The following is a 17,638-nucleotide window of genomic DNA, read 5'->3' as shown; positions in this document are numbered from 1 at the left end:
CTCTTGATCCAGATTTTCTAGATTCTGACACTAGTGTTTTTCCTTGTATTCGTATAAAGTTCCTCAAATCTCGTCTGTATATAAGGCTAAACAGTAATACTTTTTTTTTTAAAGTTAAAGAATTGCTTCATTTCAATATGTGAAGCTAAGCCCCAATGAGAACTTTTTGCGGTGAGGTCCCAGTGAAATGGATGCTTCTGCGATTGGAATTCCTGAGGAGTGGCAGGTCTTGAGCTTACATCTGGGATTAGATCTGCTGGTTTACCTGGAAGCAGGGAGTTTGAGTGAAAGCCACCATCTCACCCTCATGTTTCCATAACTCTTTTAGCAAGAGAATTCAGAAACTAAGGTGAGTTCCAAGATTTACTAACTTAGATTTTTTAATGTATGTTGTTTTCCCTATCCTCTTAATTTATAATAATAACAACAATGAAATGAGACTGTGTTTACTTTTGGAGTCAGCAAGATTGAGAAGAGTTGGGATACTGTGTAAAACCAATTTGGGAGAAGACTCCTAAGGACAAAATGGCAATGAAAGCATTTTTTTAAAAAAAAGGAAAGTAGGCTGAGTTCTCAGAAGAGCAAAATGATCTTGTCTTAGGACCAAGAGAATACATAAAAGTAAAAAAGAAACCAAATATAACATAGGGCTGTCTAGTGATGCAATTACTTTATAGAAAGGAATATGGGTAACACGAATTCTGATTTTATTTTTCAACTAAGAACTGGACTTCTGAATTGTGATGGTATCAGAATTCTTAATTATTTTCAGCCTTCAACTTTTGATGACCTGGGTCAGGAAAAAGATGTTGCTATTGTTGTAATTATGACCTTGATTGATGGCAGCTTCTCAGTGAACTTGTGCATGCGTGTTTTAATTCCAATTTTCCTCATGACTAAATTTCCCTACAAATCTAGCTTTTAATTTTGCTGATACCATTTTAAAAAGTAGTAGATTATAATCTATTGTATTAATGGGAATGGAAGGTTCCTGAAGACTGAATGAGGGAGAATTACAGGGATGTTCCATAGCATATTCTTTACTCCCCTCCCTACTCTAGCCCCTCCATACTCTCCCTTCCTTGTGGATGGAAATGCCAGCCAATTCAGGGATCATATAGGAGCTAAGGTGTCCCCATTTATTGGTCTTCCACTGCCATGTTTTTGAATCATGTGGCCTATGAGTTTTTTGAGAATGAAGAGAAATGCTTGACACTTGCATCCTACTCAGTTCTACCTTTTCCTTACATTTACTGGTCTGAATGGATACCTAAACTGAAATACTTTCTGTTCAAACTGACAGTACTGTTTTCCAACTTCTTCCTCCAGTCCAACAAGGTTTCTAGGAAATGGACTGTGGAAAATGAGATTTCATTAGGGGCCTACTGGAAGAGAGAGTAGTTTTCACTTTTAGTCTGAGTTTCTGATTCTTTGTGCTCTGCACCTAATCTGACTTGAGTTTCACGGATTGTAAATTTTGTTTTAATCTCAATGAAGACCAGTCTAAGGGGTTTTCATATAACATGGATTTTTTTTTTCTTTTTCCTTTTACTTCTAATTTGCATCACTCAGATTAGCATTTATTTGTTCATAGTGAGACAGCATGATATAATGGAAAAAACAAACGTGTGTTGGATCCTTTAAGATTTCCATTTAAATTATGGACCTTCATTATTAGTGATGGGGTTAACAAACTTCTCTAAGTTTCAGGTTCCTTGTTTCTTAAAAGAAAATAACATCTAATTCATATAAGTGTTATAAGGATTAAATCAGATTTTGCATAGATCATTATAAACTAAAGTTATATAGAAAAGTTTTTGAAGTTTACTCTGAAAGGATATAGAGTTTACCTTTTCCCCAGGAAAATGATTTTTAAAAAAATACTAAAAGGTAGACAGAAATGGGATGGGAATGCTGAACAGAACCCTACATTTGCTATAGAGTGACTTTGAGAATATTTATGAAAAAAATAAAAACATTAAATATCAGTTATATATTCAAAATGTACTAGGAGCTGTAGGAATAATCAAGATTGATCTTTTGAATATAAAATTCTTGAAATTTGTATTATCCTGTATCTGAGAGTTTTCTAGATCATGGAAGAGGTCTCTATTTAAACAACAAACATTGCTACTTTTAAATTTCTTTTTGTCCACCTAAATTAACTTTTTGACAGGATGAAGGGAAGATGAATATTGATTAAAAATTTGTATATAGTCAGCCTTTCACTAGAGAATTAAGAGTGTGGTCTAGAGATGAAAAAGTAGACTCAGGAGTACATACATACAGTAAATGAAAGAAATACGTAACTGTTATGACCTCAAAAATATTTAAGTCATTTTCAATATTTAAAATTAATTTAAGAATATAAAAATATGCAGGTGTGCCTGGGTGGCTCAGTCGGTTAAGTGTCTGCCTTCCTTTGGCTCAAGTCATGATCTCTTGGTTTGTTGAGTTCGAGCCCCGCATCTGTGCTGACAGCTCAGAGCCTGGGGCCTGCTTCAGATTCTTTGTCTCCCTCTCTGTCTCTGCCCCTCCCCTGCTTACATTCTGTCTGTCTCTCTTTCTTAAAAATAAACAGACATTTAAAAATATATACAAAAATGTGTGAATCCTGGAAATGATCAGAAGGGCATGCACACAGCTCCTTATACTCCAAGACAGCCAGTTAAGACGGTGGGTAATACAAAAATATTTACTAATTTTGGAATGCCTTATATATTTTTTCAACAGAATTTCCTTTTTAGTTACAGAATTAAAAGGAACCTAAGGGGTGTGATATGGTCCAGAACCCTGATGTCAAGTAAACGGATGATTATTCTTCCAGATATGCTCTTCCCATAAATTGTTGAAGAATGAAAATTGCCATTTCAGTATTTTAACAATCTGTGGGTCATTAAATTATTCTTTATTTTTACTACATTTAGTTTCTTTGTTGAAATAGAGAACAATTGTGGTAGGCATCTCTTTAAACATCCTTGATCTATTTGAGTACTAGCTCTTACTCTAGTTTCTTGGTAATATAACCTTTAGTTTTCTCTCTCAAAATCTATTTTCCATTCTTACAACTGCTTTTGCGATCCATCTTTGTACTTCGTTGAGTTTATCTTTATTTCTCTAAGAATTGTAAGGTGTAGTAGAAGGATTAATTTATTATTGTCATCATTCTTACTTGCCTGTCATCCCTTTGAGGGCAGTACATTTTAGCCCCTTGTCTGGCATGTAGAATATATTCAATAAATGTTTACTGAATGAATAAGTGTATGTTTTAATTCTACTTACACATCTTGATAGCATGCTAGTTTTCATTTTTTTTGTCAGGTAAGGCAAGAAATTTCATCTTTATAGAGGAAACTGAGGCTTAAATTTCTTTAGTGCCTTTCCATGGTCACGAGCCAGCAGTGTTTTGTGTAGGGATTCCAAATGGAGAACTAGTGTTAAATTACATAGCATTTCCCCACTTTGATTCTCATGGCCAAACTCTTCAAAGCTCCAAATGCAATTTGAACAGTTTAACAGCATGATTTTTCTCCACGAGGTGTGTAAGTGTGTGTGTGTGTGTGTGTGTGTGTGTGTGTGTGTGTGTGTGTGTGTGTGTGTTTAAAGCCAGCTTCCTTTCCCTCACTTTTTGGCACTGCTTTCTGGCTCCAATCTCAATTTCTGTCCCAGCCTCCACACTGAGGCCAGAAACTGCTCTCTAAAAGGCAAATGTGATCATGTTACTTACTAATTTAAAAACCCTTCAGTGGTTCACCCACTCTGCTAGATTACGTTCAAACTTCTTGGCATACTAAACAAGGCACTCAAATATCCGGCCCCTTCAACAGTCTTATCACTCATCATACCCTCCCTTGCATTCACTTAGCTGGTGGTATCGAACTTCTCAGCTTCCCAGACACAAGAACCTGTTTCATTGATACCTCAGCCTGCAATTCCTTCCCTTACCCCACCCAAGACTCTGGGTCCATTTTTACTATGAAGTGTCTTTTGAGCATGCCCTCAGTAGAACTGATGGCTCCTTTCTGTGTTTGCCCACACCTTTACAGGCTTATATCCTAATGTCTGTATTCTAGTAGTACACATATTTATAAGTCCCACATATTTACTCATTGTCCCTTATTGACATTTATAAGTCCCACTTAACTTACGAATTTATTTACTGTCCCACCCTATGCCCAGCTAGGTGTCTTTATACCTTTATACCCCAAGGCATAGCGCTTGGCACAGTGATGCTTTATAAATGTTCAACAAATGAATGGAGTGTTTATATGGCTGAAGAAGAGGGAGAAGAAATGGAAAGCTAAAGAGAAAGCCCTTTAGGGAGAATATTAATTGCTACGGACATGCAAATGATGAGTTGTAAAGAAGGTGAAAAAAAGATGCAATAGAGAGCACCTTAGCCGAACATGCCCGTAACAAGTTCACTGGGAGGCAGGATATGCATACTCAACAGCATTACGACGTAATTAAATATCTGGATGAAAATGGCTCGTAGAGTATTAAAGAAACTTAGAGGCTGGGGAAGTCCCTGCTGAGGAAGATGGAACTGAAAAATGGCTTAACCAAATAAATGCCTTCCAAGTGCAAGGCGTTTTTCGTGCGTTAAGCAGTTTAATCTTTGCCACCACCCTATCATGAGGATATGATCTCCGTTTTAGAGATGAAGAAACATGCTCAAGAGAATTTAAGTTGCTCAACGTCACAAACTACTATATGTTAGAACCATAATCTGAATTTGGGTCAGCTGTCTCCAGCGCCTCGTTTATTTTGCCACACTTCTCCTCTTCGGTTTGGAGCCACCAGGGTCAGGATTTACCTGCTCCGCATTTCTTCGGTGTTCGCCTCGGACTCCAGTGCGCCAAGGTCTCGCCCACTCATTGCGCCTGCGCGTCCCGCAGCTACCAGCTCCCCACCACCCCCTGGGAGGGGCCCACGGCGGCGGAGGCGGGGTCAGGCTAGCGGCGGGTTGTCAGCCCGCCGATGAAGGTGGTTGGGCGGGGCGAGAGGGGGGAAAAGAAGGAAGGAGGGGCGGGCGCGAGGCCGCGGCGGAGGAGGAACTTGTGGCCGCGGCTGCGCCGTGCTGTTCCCTTCGCTCCAGTTCGCCGGGCGGGCGCGGTGCGGCGCGGCGGCTGCGGCGGCTGAGGCGGCTGAGGCGCGGGTCCGGGGCGATGCGGCGCTACCTGCGCATCGTGGTGCTGTGCCTGGCCTGCGGCTTCTGCTCGCTCCTCTACGCCTTCAGCCAGCTCGCCGTGTCCCTGGAGGAAGGAGCGGGCGGCGGTGGCGGGAAGCCGCAGGCCGCAGCGGCTTCCTGGCTCGCGGGCGGCGGACGCGGCGGCGCGAGAGGGGTGGGCAGCGCGGGCCCCGCAGCGCATCCCGGCCGGTCAGACAGGTACGGGCTGTTCCCGGTCTGGGGGCCAAGGCCGGGAAGGGAGGAGCGGCGGGCGCGGGGACGCGGGGCTTGGCCTGGCCCGGACAGCTCCCCGGTCAGTGCCGCGCCACCCGTCCCCGGGCCCGCGCCTCCCGCTTTGCCGCCGTCCGTGACCCCGTCTCTCATTTCCCTCCTTCCCCTCCATCCGGGGGTAGCTCCGCCGGAGAGCACCCCATGCTCTTTGTGTTTGCCCTCTGACCCATTCCTTATGCGCCTTTAAAGCAGATAGAAATTAATTTTCAACTTTTAATTGACAGTTGCTTTTTTTTTTTTTTCCTTAAAGAATTCTTTGAAAGTAAAAGGTGCCCCACAAAAGCCTTCTTGCTGTTTGGCTAGTGGGAATTCCCTCTTGTTTCCATGGAGTTCAAGTTGAGATATTTAAACATCAGGCTGGCGCCCTAGTTCAATTTTTTCCCCTTCTCTTGAATGGGGCGTCCAATTTTTGTGTGTTAACGCCTACATTTTCATTATTAGTTAGTGAAATCTGGACAGAGCTTTTATGCGTAGTTTGAATTTTTCTTTAGGAAGCAATCGGTCTGTTCTGAAACTTACAGCCAGTTAAGAAAAATCAGCGATGCTTAACATGCTCACGTGTTTTGTGGGATGGGATATCTTTCTCTAAAAATCGGTGTTTGAAAAGAAGCATAGTGACTTACGTGGATTTGCACAAATCACTGCCAGAGTTGGAATCACCGTGAGATTTAAAGGAAAAAAGAATGCGACGCACTATGAATGCTTAACAAAACCTGAGCGTTTGCACTTCCTTGAAAAATAGCCTTCTTTATTTGTGAGCACCTCTCTGGGAATCTGGGAAGGACTCAGTGCTCCCTTAGTAAGAGGCAAAGGCTGCTTTGATACGGGAAAGCATAGGGTTGGTGAGACGAAGGAGTGCAGGTCTGCTGCAGGCTGTTTAACATTCTTCTGAGAGTTGATGGCCCCTTTCAAAATGAAAGGACGTTTGGGCAGAGGAGCAGCATGGGAAAGCAGGATTGTCATGTTTTGTACCCAATGATTTGATTGCAGTCTGGCTAATTCCTGACTATTCATAAAAGCAGAACTGCTTCCAGTCAGGTGTGGGAGAGGCAGTGAGTGACGACCTGAGTGAGCTCATGAAAAATGAGGCTCATGAAAAGCTGCTCATGGTCTATTATGTGATTGTGAAGCACTTAAAATTATTTCTGTATTGGGTAGAATTGTAAGGAAGCAACATTTTAATCAAAACACTGTATGAAATTGGACAGTCTCTACACCCAACGTGAGGCTGGAGAATTCTTAGATCTGGGTTCTTCATTTTAGATATTACTTATCTAAAAAAATTTTTTTTAATGTTTATTTTTGAGAGAGACACTGCACAGAGCACAAGTGGGGGAGGGGCAGAGAGAGAGAGAGAGAGAGAGAGGGAGAGAGAGGGAGACACAGAATCGGAAGCAGGCTCCAGTTCTGAGCTGTTGGCACAGAGCCAGATGCGGGGCTTGAACCCATGAACCACGAGATCAGGACCTGAGCCACCCAGGCACTCCTACATTTTTAAAGATTTCTCATAGAGTTTGGCCAGCTTTTTGACTACCACAGGATAAAGAGTAAGTGTCCATCTTTAACCTCTCTTCTTGTGTATAAATCATTTGACCAAGGTCCAGAAGACATCAGTAATTGGACCAGAATTGTATTCTTTGATCCTTCAGTGCTCTTTCTGTAAAGTTTCTGTGTGTGATAAGAATCTAGTCTGAGTAATCTTTCATCAGCGGAAAATGGGGTGTGAGGCAAGCAACATTTTTATTTGGTAGGACTCGATTGCCATTGCAGTCTTACTGTTTTGAAGCAGTCTTACCTGCAAGACTGAAACTATTAATTTCCTTCATTCATTTAAAATACGGGATTTAGGGGCACCTGGATGGCTTAGTAGGTTGAGCGTCTGACTTAGGCTCAGGTCCTGATCTCATGGTTCGTGAGTTCCAGCCCTGAATCGTGCTCTCTGCTGTCAGTACAGAGCCTGCTTTGGATCCTCTGTCCCCCTCTCTCTCTGCCCCTCCACTGCTTGCGTTTTCTTCCAAAAATAAACAAACATTAAAACAACAAACATGGGGTCTAGGTTATATCCAGTAGGTTTTACTGCTCAGATCTTATGGAAAGTATTCATTGCACAAATTCCATGACAATAAAGTACTTGGAAGGGTCCTTCCAAGTTCTCCAAGTAAAATTTCTGAAATGATAAGAACAGGTTTTCAGTGAAATCTGTTAATTAATGTATCTGGTTTGAATCCATTATTTTGGTATTTAGAAAATGTGCAGGTCTTAGAGTCAGACAAACCTGTGTTCATACTCTCTGCTGTGAAACCTTGACCACCTCTCTATTTCAGTTTTCTCACCTGTAAAATGTAGGTAATAACTTACCTTAATTTGTAATAGAATCCTTAGTTGTCAGTGATTAAAATCCAGTACAACCAACTTAAGCAAAACAGTTATTTATTGGCTTACGTGGGTTGCTGGCAGGAGGAAAAATGAAAGGAAATGCCCGGGCAGCTCCAGGGACCTTAAGGACTAGGACTCTTATTTTCTTCACTGTAGAAAGGCTTTATTCATGAGCTCTTTCTTTGGGGTGTTTCTTCTCAAATCTCAAAAATTTCTAGGAAAAGGCTCCGGATTTTCTAGGAAATTTCAAAATTATGGGAATTTCAAAAATTTCCAGGAAGAGGCTTTAGATTTTCTGGCAATTTCTAGGAAAAGGCTCTGGATTTGTTTGTATCACATGTCCATCCAGGGACAAGTCAGTGTTGTCTAGGGTGGGGATCTCTGATTCTCAGGGTCTGTGTCATTTGCACATCCTTGTGGTGGACAGGATAACGTGAGTGGTGTTGGAGATGAGTGGTGTCTTACGAGAGGGGAATGCTGGCTAGGCAGAGGCTCTGCCACATAGAGAAACTCTCTCAAGCTGTTCGATACTGACGGACTCTTGGCTAAGGTATTCAATGTAAAGCAGTTATTATTATCAGACATCAGGACTTCCGTAGAGGGGATTAGTCTATTTTGTGACTTTACTCAGAGTGATTAAATTCTCACATTTCACTGATAAGTCTTGAGGGTGATCATCAAGATCTCATCTTATTGTGGCTGTGTGGTGGTGTGAAGGGGGGGGGGGGAATCAAAAAACTAGTAAACATTTGAGTGAGAACCATTTCTGGACCCATCATTCTGTTTTGGTATATAGTCCCCTCACTCTTTCAGATCTGGTTAGGCCATCGAGTTCTCATTTTTGCTGGGTCTTGTCAATACTAGTAGGATATACTAAGCATCTTTAGGGCTTTGGAGCCAGACTCCAGCGTTGCCATATGCTTGGCTGTATGAACCTTGAATACATTTCCTCATCAGTTAGATTAGAGATAAGAGAATCTGTGATACTGGATTGTTTGTGAGAATTGAAATGAAGTAGTTGGAATAGGTTACTGAGTATGGTACCTGGCACAGTAAAACCGTACCTAATATGCTGATGGTTTCAGTCATTTAAAATTTTTTTTAAGAATAGAATCCATTTTCCTTTTTAATGTTTATTAATTTATTTTGAGAGAGAACGAGAGTGTGAGAGCAGGGGAGGGGCAGAGAGAGGAAGAGAGAGAATCCAGGCAAGCTCCATGCTCAGCTCAGAGCCTGACACAGGGCTCTATTGCAGCAAGATCATGACCTGAGCCAAAACCAAGTCAGATGCTTAACTGACTGAGCCACCCAGGTGCCCCTCAATCATTTAAATTTTAATCATTAAAAAAATGTTTTTTCTGACTTCTGGGAAAAATCCTGTCCTCAGGCCCCAGTCCAGACCTGTTTAAACCAGAATACCCGTTAGTGGGGTCTGGGAATCTATATTTTAGATATGTGCCCCAGGTTATTGTTACAAAACCAAATATTAAGAACCACTAATTTAGCTGACAATGGTTTGACCCTCTATTTTTAGTACAGAATTTTTTTTCCTTCTTCTCTGCAGTCATTTTTGAAGAGAGGAGTTCAGACAGTGAATAGTGAAACAAATTACTTACTAAAGCCACCTTCATCTTCTATAAAAGCAGTACGTTGCACTTGTGTTTTAGTTCATTGGCGATCGTACTTCACGTGGCTGTGAAGTGCTTAGCACAAACCTGACTAGTAATTAATTAAAATAATGGTCTGTGCTTTTGGAGGGGAAACTGATTAGGCTAACAACAAAAAATGTGAACTTTTTGATTTAGGAATCCTGTTTTAACACATTAAGGGTATTATCTGTGTTGTTCCTGTTGGAAATACTTCCCCCCACATATTGACTTAACCTGTTTTTCAGTGTATTGGCATTTCTGTGTATTCAAATTGGCAGTTCTTTATCATTTTCATTTTTGTCATGCATAGAAGAACTTTCTACTGGGGAGTTTCCCCCCCTTTTTTTAACATTTAAATTTGTTAAAATGTTTATTTTTGAGAGAGAGGGAGCGAGCATGAACAGGGGAGGGGCAGAGAAAGAAGGAGAGGGAGAATCCAAAGCAGGCTCTGTGCTGTAAGTGCAAAGCCAGACATGGGTCTCGAACCCATGAACTGTGAGATCATGACCTCAGCTGAAGTCTGATGCTCAACCGACTAAGCCACCCAGTGCCCTATAACAATTAAATCTTTTAATCCAGGGGTGGATTAAAATGCTCAGTTGATCGTCTAACTCTTGATTTCAGTTTAGATCATGATCCCAGCACTGTGGGACTGAGCCCTGCGTGGGGCTCCACACTAAGCGTGGAGCCTGTTTAAAATTCTCTTTCTCTCTCTCTCTCTCTCTGTCTCTCTCTCTCTCTCTCTCTTCCCCCCACCCCTCTGAGAGCTCATGTGCTCGCACGCACTCTCTCTCTGTCTCAAATAAATTAAAAAAAATTTTAAATCCTTAACCCAGTCCCCCCCCCCCCCCCCACCAGGAGAGGGTTGGGTACAATGGGAAGCTAACCTACTTTTGAAATGGATAAGTAATTGTTCATTGCCATTTGTATATAAGCAGTCCTTTCACATTGAGTATTCATGAAATTAGAGATTTGAGATAAAGACCTGACGTAGCTAGACATTGTTGTCTGGAGGCAATTTTTAGTTGAAAATGAGTGACCCAGGCACTGATCTTCAAGTAATGCTGATTTGTCAGTATCATGGGAATGGTCTCCTCTAATGTGGTCACGAGCATCTCTGTTTCTCTTGCCACAGTCCCAGAGCAGGTATCTGTGCCTTGAAATTGCATGGGTGGCTCACAGCATTTCGTTCAGACTTCCACATTCTTTTGCTGGATATGCCCAAACTTATCCCTGACTGTAAGGTGTACATGGTTTTCACTAAAGCCTCAAGACTATCATGGACATTTTGAAATGAAAAATACCCTTTCCAGTTTAAAATTATAGAAGACCTTCTCTTACTAGATTTAAGGAAACTTCAAGTTTGAGAACTGTTACTGTGGAGAGTATTATATAATTAATTAAATGCTCGGCTTAATCCCAAGCATGAAATGTCTCAGCTCTTCAAGTACTGAAATTTTGGGGAATTTTGTTTTTGATCTTTTTTATTTAAAAAAAATTTTTTAAAATGTTTTTATTTATTTTTGAAGGAGAGAGAGAGACAGAGCATGAGCAGGGGAGGAGCAGAGAGAGAGACACAGAATTTGAAGCAGGCTTCAGGCTCTAAGCTGTCAGCACAGAGCCCGATGCGGGGCTTGAACCCACAAATTGTGAGATCATGACCTGAGCTGAAGCCAGACACTCAACCAACTGACCCACCCAGGCGCCTCTATTTTTTAACTTTTAAAATAAATATTATTTCACAGGAAATTGCAGAGATAACCTTGTATCAGTCACTCCATTTCCCCTAATAGTGGGATCTTAATCTCTGTGAGCATAGTACAATACTAATACAACTGGAATATATGTGTTTCAATATAGTACAATATTGTAACCCCAGAAATTGACATTGTACAGCCCATAGACTATATTCAGATATCACCAGTTTTACATGTGTTCGTGTATGTATGTGTAGTTTCATGCAGTTTTATCACATATGTAAATTCGTGTAACCACCCACACAGTCAGGATACTGGACTGTGTTATTACCACAAAGATCCCTTGTGCTACCCTTTCATCATCACTTTGGAGACAAGCCACCTGGAACTAGAAACATTACACTATATGAAATTTGAGGAGGAGTCATAGTAAAGTTTATTTCAACTTCCTCTACAATGAAGGAGATTTGCTTTTATGGACTTCATTGATTTTTGGATGTCACTGTTTACTGAAGACATACCCACTTAACTCAACTTACAGTTTTGCCCCATTAAAATTAATCAGTTGAATTACCTCTTTGAAAATTGAACTGTATTTCTGATATTTCGTTTTCAATAATTTTAAGGAATAAAAGCAAAAGCAGCTAATAATTAGAACATGGATAACTACCTTTTCTTTCCCAGTATTTTTTAATATTATTTTTTTGTGGCCTAAAGTACAGTTGCTATCTGTCTCCATATTAGTTGTTTTTTTCTAATTTTTGCTTGTAATAACAGTTGCTGGTACGTAATGAGTTTCTACTCTCTATTTTAATCTTTGACTATTTTTTCATAAGTGAGAGAATGTAAGTTTGAGAAATAAGAAACATTAAATTATGGTACCTCTTGCCAGTAGCACATTAGTGTTTTATGATTTTTTTTAAATAGTGAGAGGCATGTATACTCCCTAGTGCATATTTTTATATTTCCATTAAAGAAAGACAGGAAGATATCCCTAAACTGTGTTTTCAGACATTGAGTTATGGTCAAGAAACTTACCTAAAACTTGATTTTTTTTTTTCCCTGCAGTTTCATCTGCATTAATTACTTTAGAGTGATTACATGATCTAGCAATTCCCCTTGTAGGTATATATGCAAGAGAATTGAAACATATGTTCAGAGAAAAATTGTAAATGAATGTTTATAGCAGCATTATTTGTAATAGCCAAAAGATGGAAAACAACCCAAATGTCTATAAACTGATGAATGACTAAACAAAATGTGGCATATCCATCCATTATTAGGGCATAAAAAGTATTGAAGTGTACTGATAAATGCTATAGTAGATGAGCCTTGAAAATAATTCGAGTCAGACTGAAAGAAGTCAAACTTGAGAGACCACATATTGTATGATTTCATGTACATGAAATATTCACAACAGGCAAATCTATAGAGACCAAAGATAGATATTGTGGTTGCCTAGGTCTCAGAGGTTGAAGAGTGCAACTGGAGGCAGAAAATGGTATTATTACATAATTTCAGTGGATAATTTTTATGGAAGAATTTAATTGGGGAGTTATTTTTCTTGAGACTTAATTTTCCATTTCCATTTTTCATTTCCATTTTCTACTCTTGTAAGGTTTAACAGGAGGACATGGAATAGCCAGATTAGTTATGGCCTTCCTGAAACAAAGGTGCACTGTAGGTGTTGAGTCTGAGTAAATTGTGGATTTGTTTAAAGAAAGCAGTGATAATGCCTGTATCTGAAAGATGGAGATACATGTTTGAACAAGTTTGTTGTGAGGCTTAAGTGGATGTGAAAGCACTTGACTCTGAAAAGAACTCTGTTGTTAACACCACCACTGAGCCTGTGTCTCATATGGAAAGGCAAGACTTAAAAAATACATAACTGTTCCTGGGAGGGGACAGATGTTCGTGGGTTTTACTGGTCTGCATATATTTTCTTTTTTCTTTTATTTCCTGCTTTTGCAGCCTTTTAAATTAAGATATGTTGGGCTTGAAAATGGTGTCTCTGTAAAGGTAAACCAAATTACAATGTAATTTTTTTCCATTGATTTTAAAATTCCAACTGGAGGTTTTTATGCAGGAGTATACAGAATTATTGAGGCGGCATTTTAAAAACTATCTGTGCCCCACCCTGTTCTCAGATATTCTGATTTAATGGGTCTGGTATGGGGCTCTCTGGGTGGTTTCCCTGTGCAGCCTGGGTTCGAGATCCCCTGCCCTAGACTGTTGGCATTTGTGAGAGGTGTGATCAGAGATCTTTGCAAACTGAAATTTCATCTTTTGCTGTAAAGACAGTAACCTATAATTGAATTTATAGCGACAGAAAACAAAGTTACATGGTGAGGCGGCATGAAATGACCTGGTTTAGAGACTCACTCTGATTTCATACTTGCTTTAGTACGCAGGCCTCACATTGCAGTGAATTTCAAATGAAACTATTGTTTTGGAAAAGAGTAACAATAAAAAAAAACAAAAACATACTTTTTGTAATGTGAGGTGTTGTAGCTGTTGTTGTTTAGCTCTGACCTGCAGTCTAAGCAGAAAGACTGTACTTATAACTTCAGTTTAGCTTGTGTAATATAGCAGAACGAAGATGATATAGATAATGAAACTGAGCCATGGATGTCAGCTTGATTTTTTTTTTTTAATGTTTGTTTATTTATTTTGAGAGGGAGAGAGGGGGAGGGGCAGAGAGAGAAGGAGAGACAGAATCCCTAGCAGGCTCCGTGCTGTCAGTGCAGAGCCTGATGCAGGGCTCGATTCCATGAATCATGACATCATGACCTGAACTGAAATCAAGAGTTGGACGATTAACCCACTGAGCCACCCAGGTGCCACTTCCAGCATGATTTCTTACTTTTTCAGTTTAAAACACCATATAACTAACTTGAATTGAAGATTAATTTAAAAGCCTTCAAAGATCCTCTCTTCCCTTTTTGTCTCTGTGGCATTTTAATTGCTTCAGGATAAGCAAATATTTTGTTTAGCTGAAAAGGATTTTATTCTAGGGGGGATCTTGTGTAGTACACAAATGAAAATTTTAGGAGTATTCCCATATTTTCTGTTATCTGAGGAGGGGATTTTAATATGTTAGGAGTGTTCCTGATAAGGAATGGTTTTTCAGTCTGCAATATATTCTACCTAAAAGTTTTAAAGTCCTTTTTAAAATAATGGTACCTGAGTAAGGGAGAAATTTCCAAACTCCTCAAGTTACTTTAGCCATAATGAATTGGCAAAATTGGATTTGCAGTTTTGTTGCTGTAAAATAGAACAGTAAGTTATTGTGTTTTTAAGTAAATTCCTTGTTAGTTTTAAATCGAAATACTCACATAGGACTTTATTTCTGTCTTACTCTGTTAGGTGTAAAGATTTCTCTCTGTGTTACTGGAATCCCTATTGGATGCTGCCCTCTGATGTTTGTGGAATGAACTGCTTTTGGGAAGCGGCTTTTAGGTAGGCATCTAATATTTAATTGGTAGATCAGTGTAGGTAAGATTAGATAGTACATAGTAAATTTTTTACTGTAATAGGACATAAAAATGTTTCTTTTCCTGTAATCTAATATTGTCATATAAGCAAATAATTCATATTCTGTTTGGGTTTTCTATTTTTCCTACTTTGTAGTTGTTATCACTCATTTTTAGTACATACTGTGTATAAAATGCTCTAACTTTTTTTTAGGTGTTCTTAGGAGCACTTGTGATCTAATTTTAGGTAACTGGGTGACAAAAGTATTAAACAGGTGATAAAGATAGACTTCCATTGACATTTACAGCCATATATATGACATTTTTCTACTTTAAAGATGGTATGCTGAAAAAATCTTTTGTAGGTGGATGGGGACAACTAGGGAAGGATTACATTGGTTATTAGCAAAGATATTGAATATTGACGAATGAGAGGATAAAAATAAATGTTTAATGAAGGAGTAAGTTTTGATATGACATTGTTTATTGACCTTGCATGTTTGTCAATGTAGTTTGTCAGAGTAGTTTGGCTTTGTGCATGTCTCTGGATGATGAAGGCCTTAGATTCTGCTCTGTTAGTGAAAGAAGTGTTGACAGGAATGGTCTGTCTCCCCAGGAGACACTGAGGCAGGAGCCTGAGATGCCCTTACTAACAGTAAAATTTCTTTGTGATCCACCTGTTTTTATTGTCTTTATGATTCATTTAAATTTTAATTCTACTCATACTATTTGCTAGGCACGGTGCCAGGTAGTAAGAACCAGACTCTGAATTTAATTAATGTGGCTCCATCCTCCTGGAGCTTGCATTCTGACAGGAGCTTCACGCTAGTAAACCTGAGATTAAGATAAAGGGTTGACATGTTATAGCTGTGATAATGGGAGAAATGGGTGACTCATCAGGTGGGATCATCTTAATGCATCAGGGAAAGCTTCCTGTTGGGAGCGATTGCATGAGGAACATGGAAGTTAGCCAGGCTCAGGACAGGAGGTAAAGTATTCTAGGTGGGAAGAACTGCATTCTTAGTATATATTAGTAATATATATTTTTATATTCTTGTATTCCTAATACTTTATACATTCCATGAACAACCAGGAAGGAATCACTGAAATCCATTATTTTAATTACATCTCCTTGCTATGGAAAAGAGTGGGTGATTGAAATTCTAATATGAGTCAGTCAAATCAGATTATTAAAACTTTTAAAAACTAACTTTTGAAAGATGATATTGGAGTGCCTGGGTGGTTCAGTTGGTTAAGCATCTGACTCTTGCTTTTGGCTCAGGTCATGACCTCACCATCGTGAGTTCAAGCCCCGCATCAGGCTCTGTGCCTGCTTCGGATTTTCTGTCTCCCTCTCTCTCTGCCTCTCTCTCTCGAAAATAAATAAATAAACATTAACAAACTAAAGATAATATCACCCTTCACCTTGTTCATAATTTTGGAGAATTAGAGCTCCATATTTTTCAATCTTACAAAAATTTGCTAATGAATGGAGTACTGACAGCCACGACTTTGCTATCTTGACTTATGACATAAATCTGCTCACTCTGGAAGCTGGGTGAGCTAGAAAACTTCTGTATACCCTGATTTACACAACCCAGGTCCTTTTGTAAGTTACAACATGAGTAATAATCTTCCCTCCTCCTCCACTGACAGCAAGAGTACACCAGGGAAGTTGATCTAGTCTGAATCCTGGAGCCTTATTACTCCTCTTTTGGCTTCTTCAACTCATTTTCCTAATGTTCTTATATCTTTACCCATTTTATTTTATATATCAAATCACTGGGTAAAATTTCTCAAACTTAGTTTCTTTTTAAAAAAATTTTATTTGAGAGAGAAAGAGAGTGCATGGGGTGGGAAGGGGCAGACAGAGACGGAGAATCGCAAGCAGGTTTCATGCTCTGCATAGAGCCTGATGCAGGGCTCAATTCCACGACCCTGCCTGGGATTATGACCTGAGCTTTACTTTTTTTTTTTTTTTTTTAATGTTTATTCATCTTTGAGAGACACAGCAGGAGCGGGTAGGGGCAGAGAAAGGGGGACACAGAATCCGAAGCAGGCTCCAGGCTCTTAGCTATCAGCACAGAGCCTGACGCGGGGCTTGAACTCACGAACTGTGAGATCATGACCTGAGCCGAAGTCGGACGCTCAACCGACTGAGCCACGCAGGTGCCCCATGACCTGAGCTTTAATCAAGAGTCTGACACTCAGCTGACTGAGCCACCCAGGCACCCCTGAAATTTAGTTTCTTATTTAGAACTTAGGATCCCTCACATTTACTCTATTTGAACATGCAGGACAAGCCAAGCTGCCATATAATTTCCATATTGTTCTCACCGTACATTTCAGTATTTAAGTAACACTTTGTTTTTGCCTGACTCTCAGAGCTTGTCTGCCCATTTGGTAAAACTTCTTTGAAATTCCCCATTACTACCAACCTTAGGTCCACATGTAAATTTACCAGGCACCAGTGGGCCCTTAGCTGACACTGTTTTCTTCACAGGCCTGTCCCAACTTTCCCCTTTGGAATTCTTTATATTTTTATTTTGGTCAAAGCTTATCTGGGGGATTATTTCCTCCCAATTCATTTACACAGTGAACATAAAATAACATAAAAAAGAAAAATCGCTTTTGATGTGCACTGGCTTTTAGTAATTCATATCTACTAAGTTATTTCCTGACCAACTGAATGTGACACAGCAGCTCGTCAGCATGCTCATGGCTCTCCTGTCTCTTCTGTTCTTGAAACAAAACCAAACACAACATTTCTGCAACAGCTTGCGCTCAGTCCTTTTTTCCTCAAAGCATTCTTTGTTTACTCTGTTTCTCTTCACCAGCAAGACTTCTTCGAAGAGTATGTAGTGACTTTATGTCCTTAAACAACAACATAAAAACTTCACCCCTCAATCTGCCTGAGCAGCACTGGCTACCTGATGATCCCCCCAACACTGACCATGAAGTCTCCCTGACATCTGAATTGTT

The 17,638-nt window shown here is 39.8% G+C and overlaps 1 protein-coding gene across 7 annotated transcripts in view; it reads left to right on the top strand.

Annotated features, from left to right (window-relative positions):
- The first annotated feature begins 184 nt into the window (after window positions 1-184).
- The window catches only part of GXYLT1 (glucoside xylosyltransferase 1), a 56,997-nt gene continuing 39,543 nt past the window's right edge, over window positions 185-17,638 (top strand). For 4 of the 7 annotated variants that reach the window (XR_006204788.1, XM_042946269.1, XM_042946264.1 and 1 more), the window contains exons 1-2: window positions 5,086-5,389; window positions 14,550-14,642. Coding sequence is in view for 6 of the 7 variants with exons in the window: in XM_042946269.1 (XP_042802203.1) it covers window positions 5,169-5,389; window positions 14,550-14,642 (314 nt within the window). In the remaining variant the exon portion in view is untranslated. Of the gene's footprint in view, window positions 350-5,085; window positions 5,390-14,549; window positions 14,643-17,638 lie in introns of those variants that run through there. The other 3 variants (XM_042946270.1, XM_042946267.1, XM_042946268.1) reach the window with 3 other exon arrangements.

This window comes from Panthera leo, chromosome B4, assembly GCF_018350215.1.
Source record: "Panthera leo isolate Ple1 chromosome B4, P.leo_Ple1_pat1.1, whole genome shotgun sequence".
Taxonomy (NCBI): domain Eukaryota; kingdom Metazoa; phylum Chordata; class Mammalia; order Carnivora; family Felidae; genus Panthera; species Panthera leo.
The sequence above is the reverse complement of the archived record's forward strand: the minus strand, read 5'-3'. Positions and strand labels throughout refer to the sequence as shown.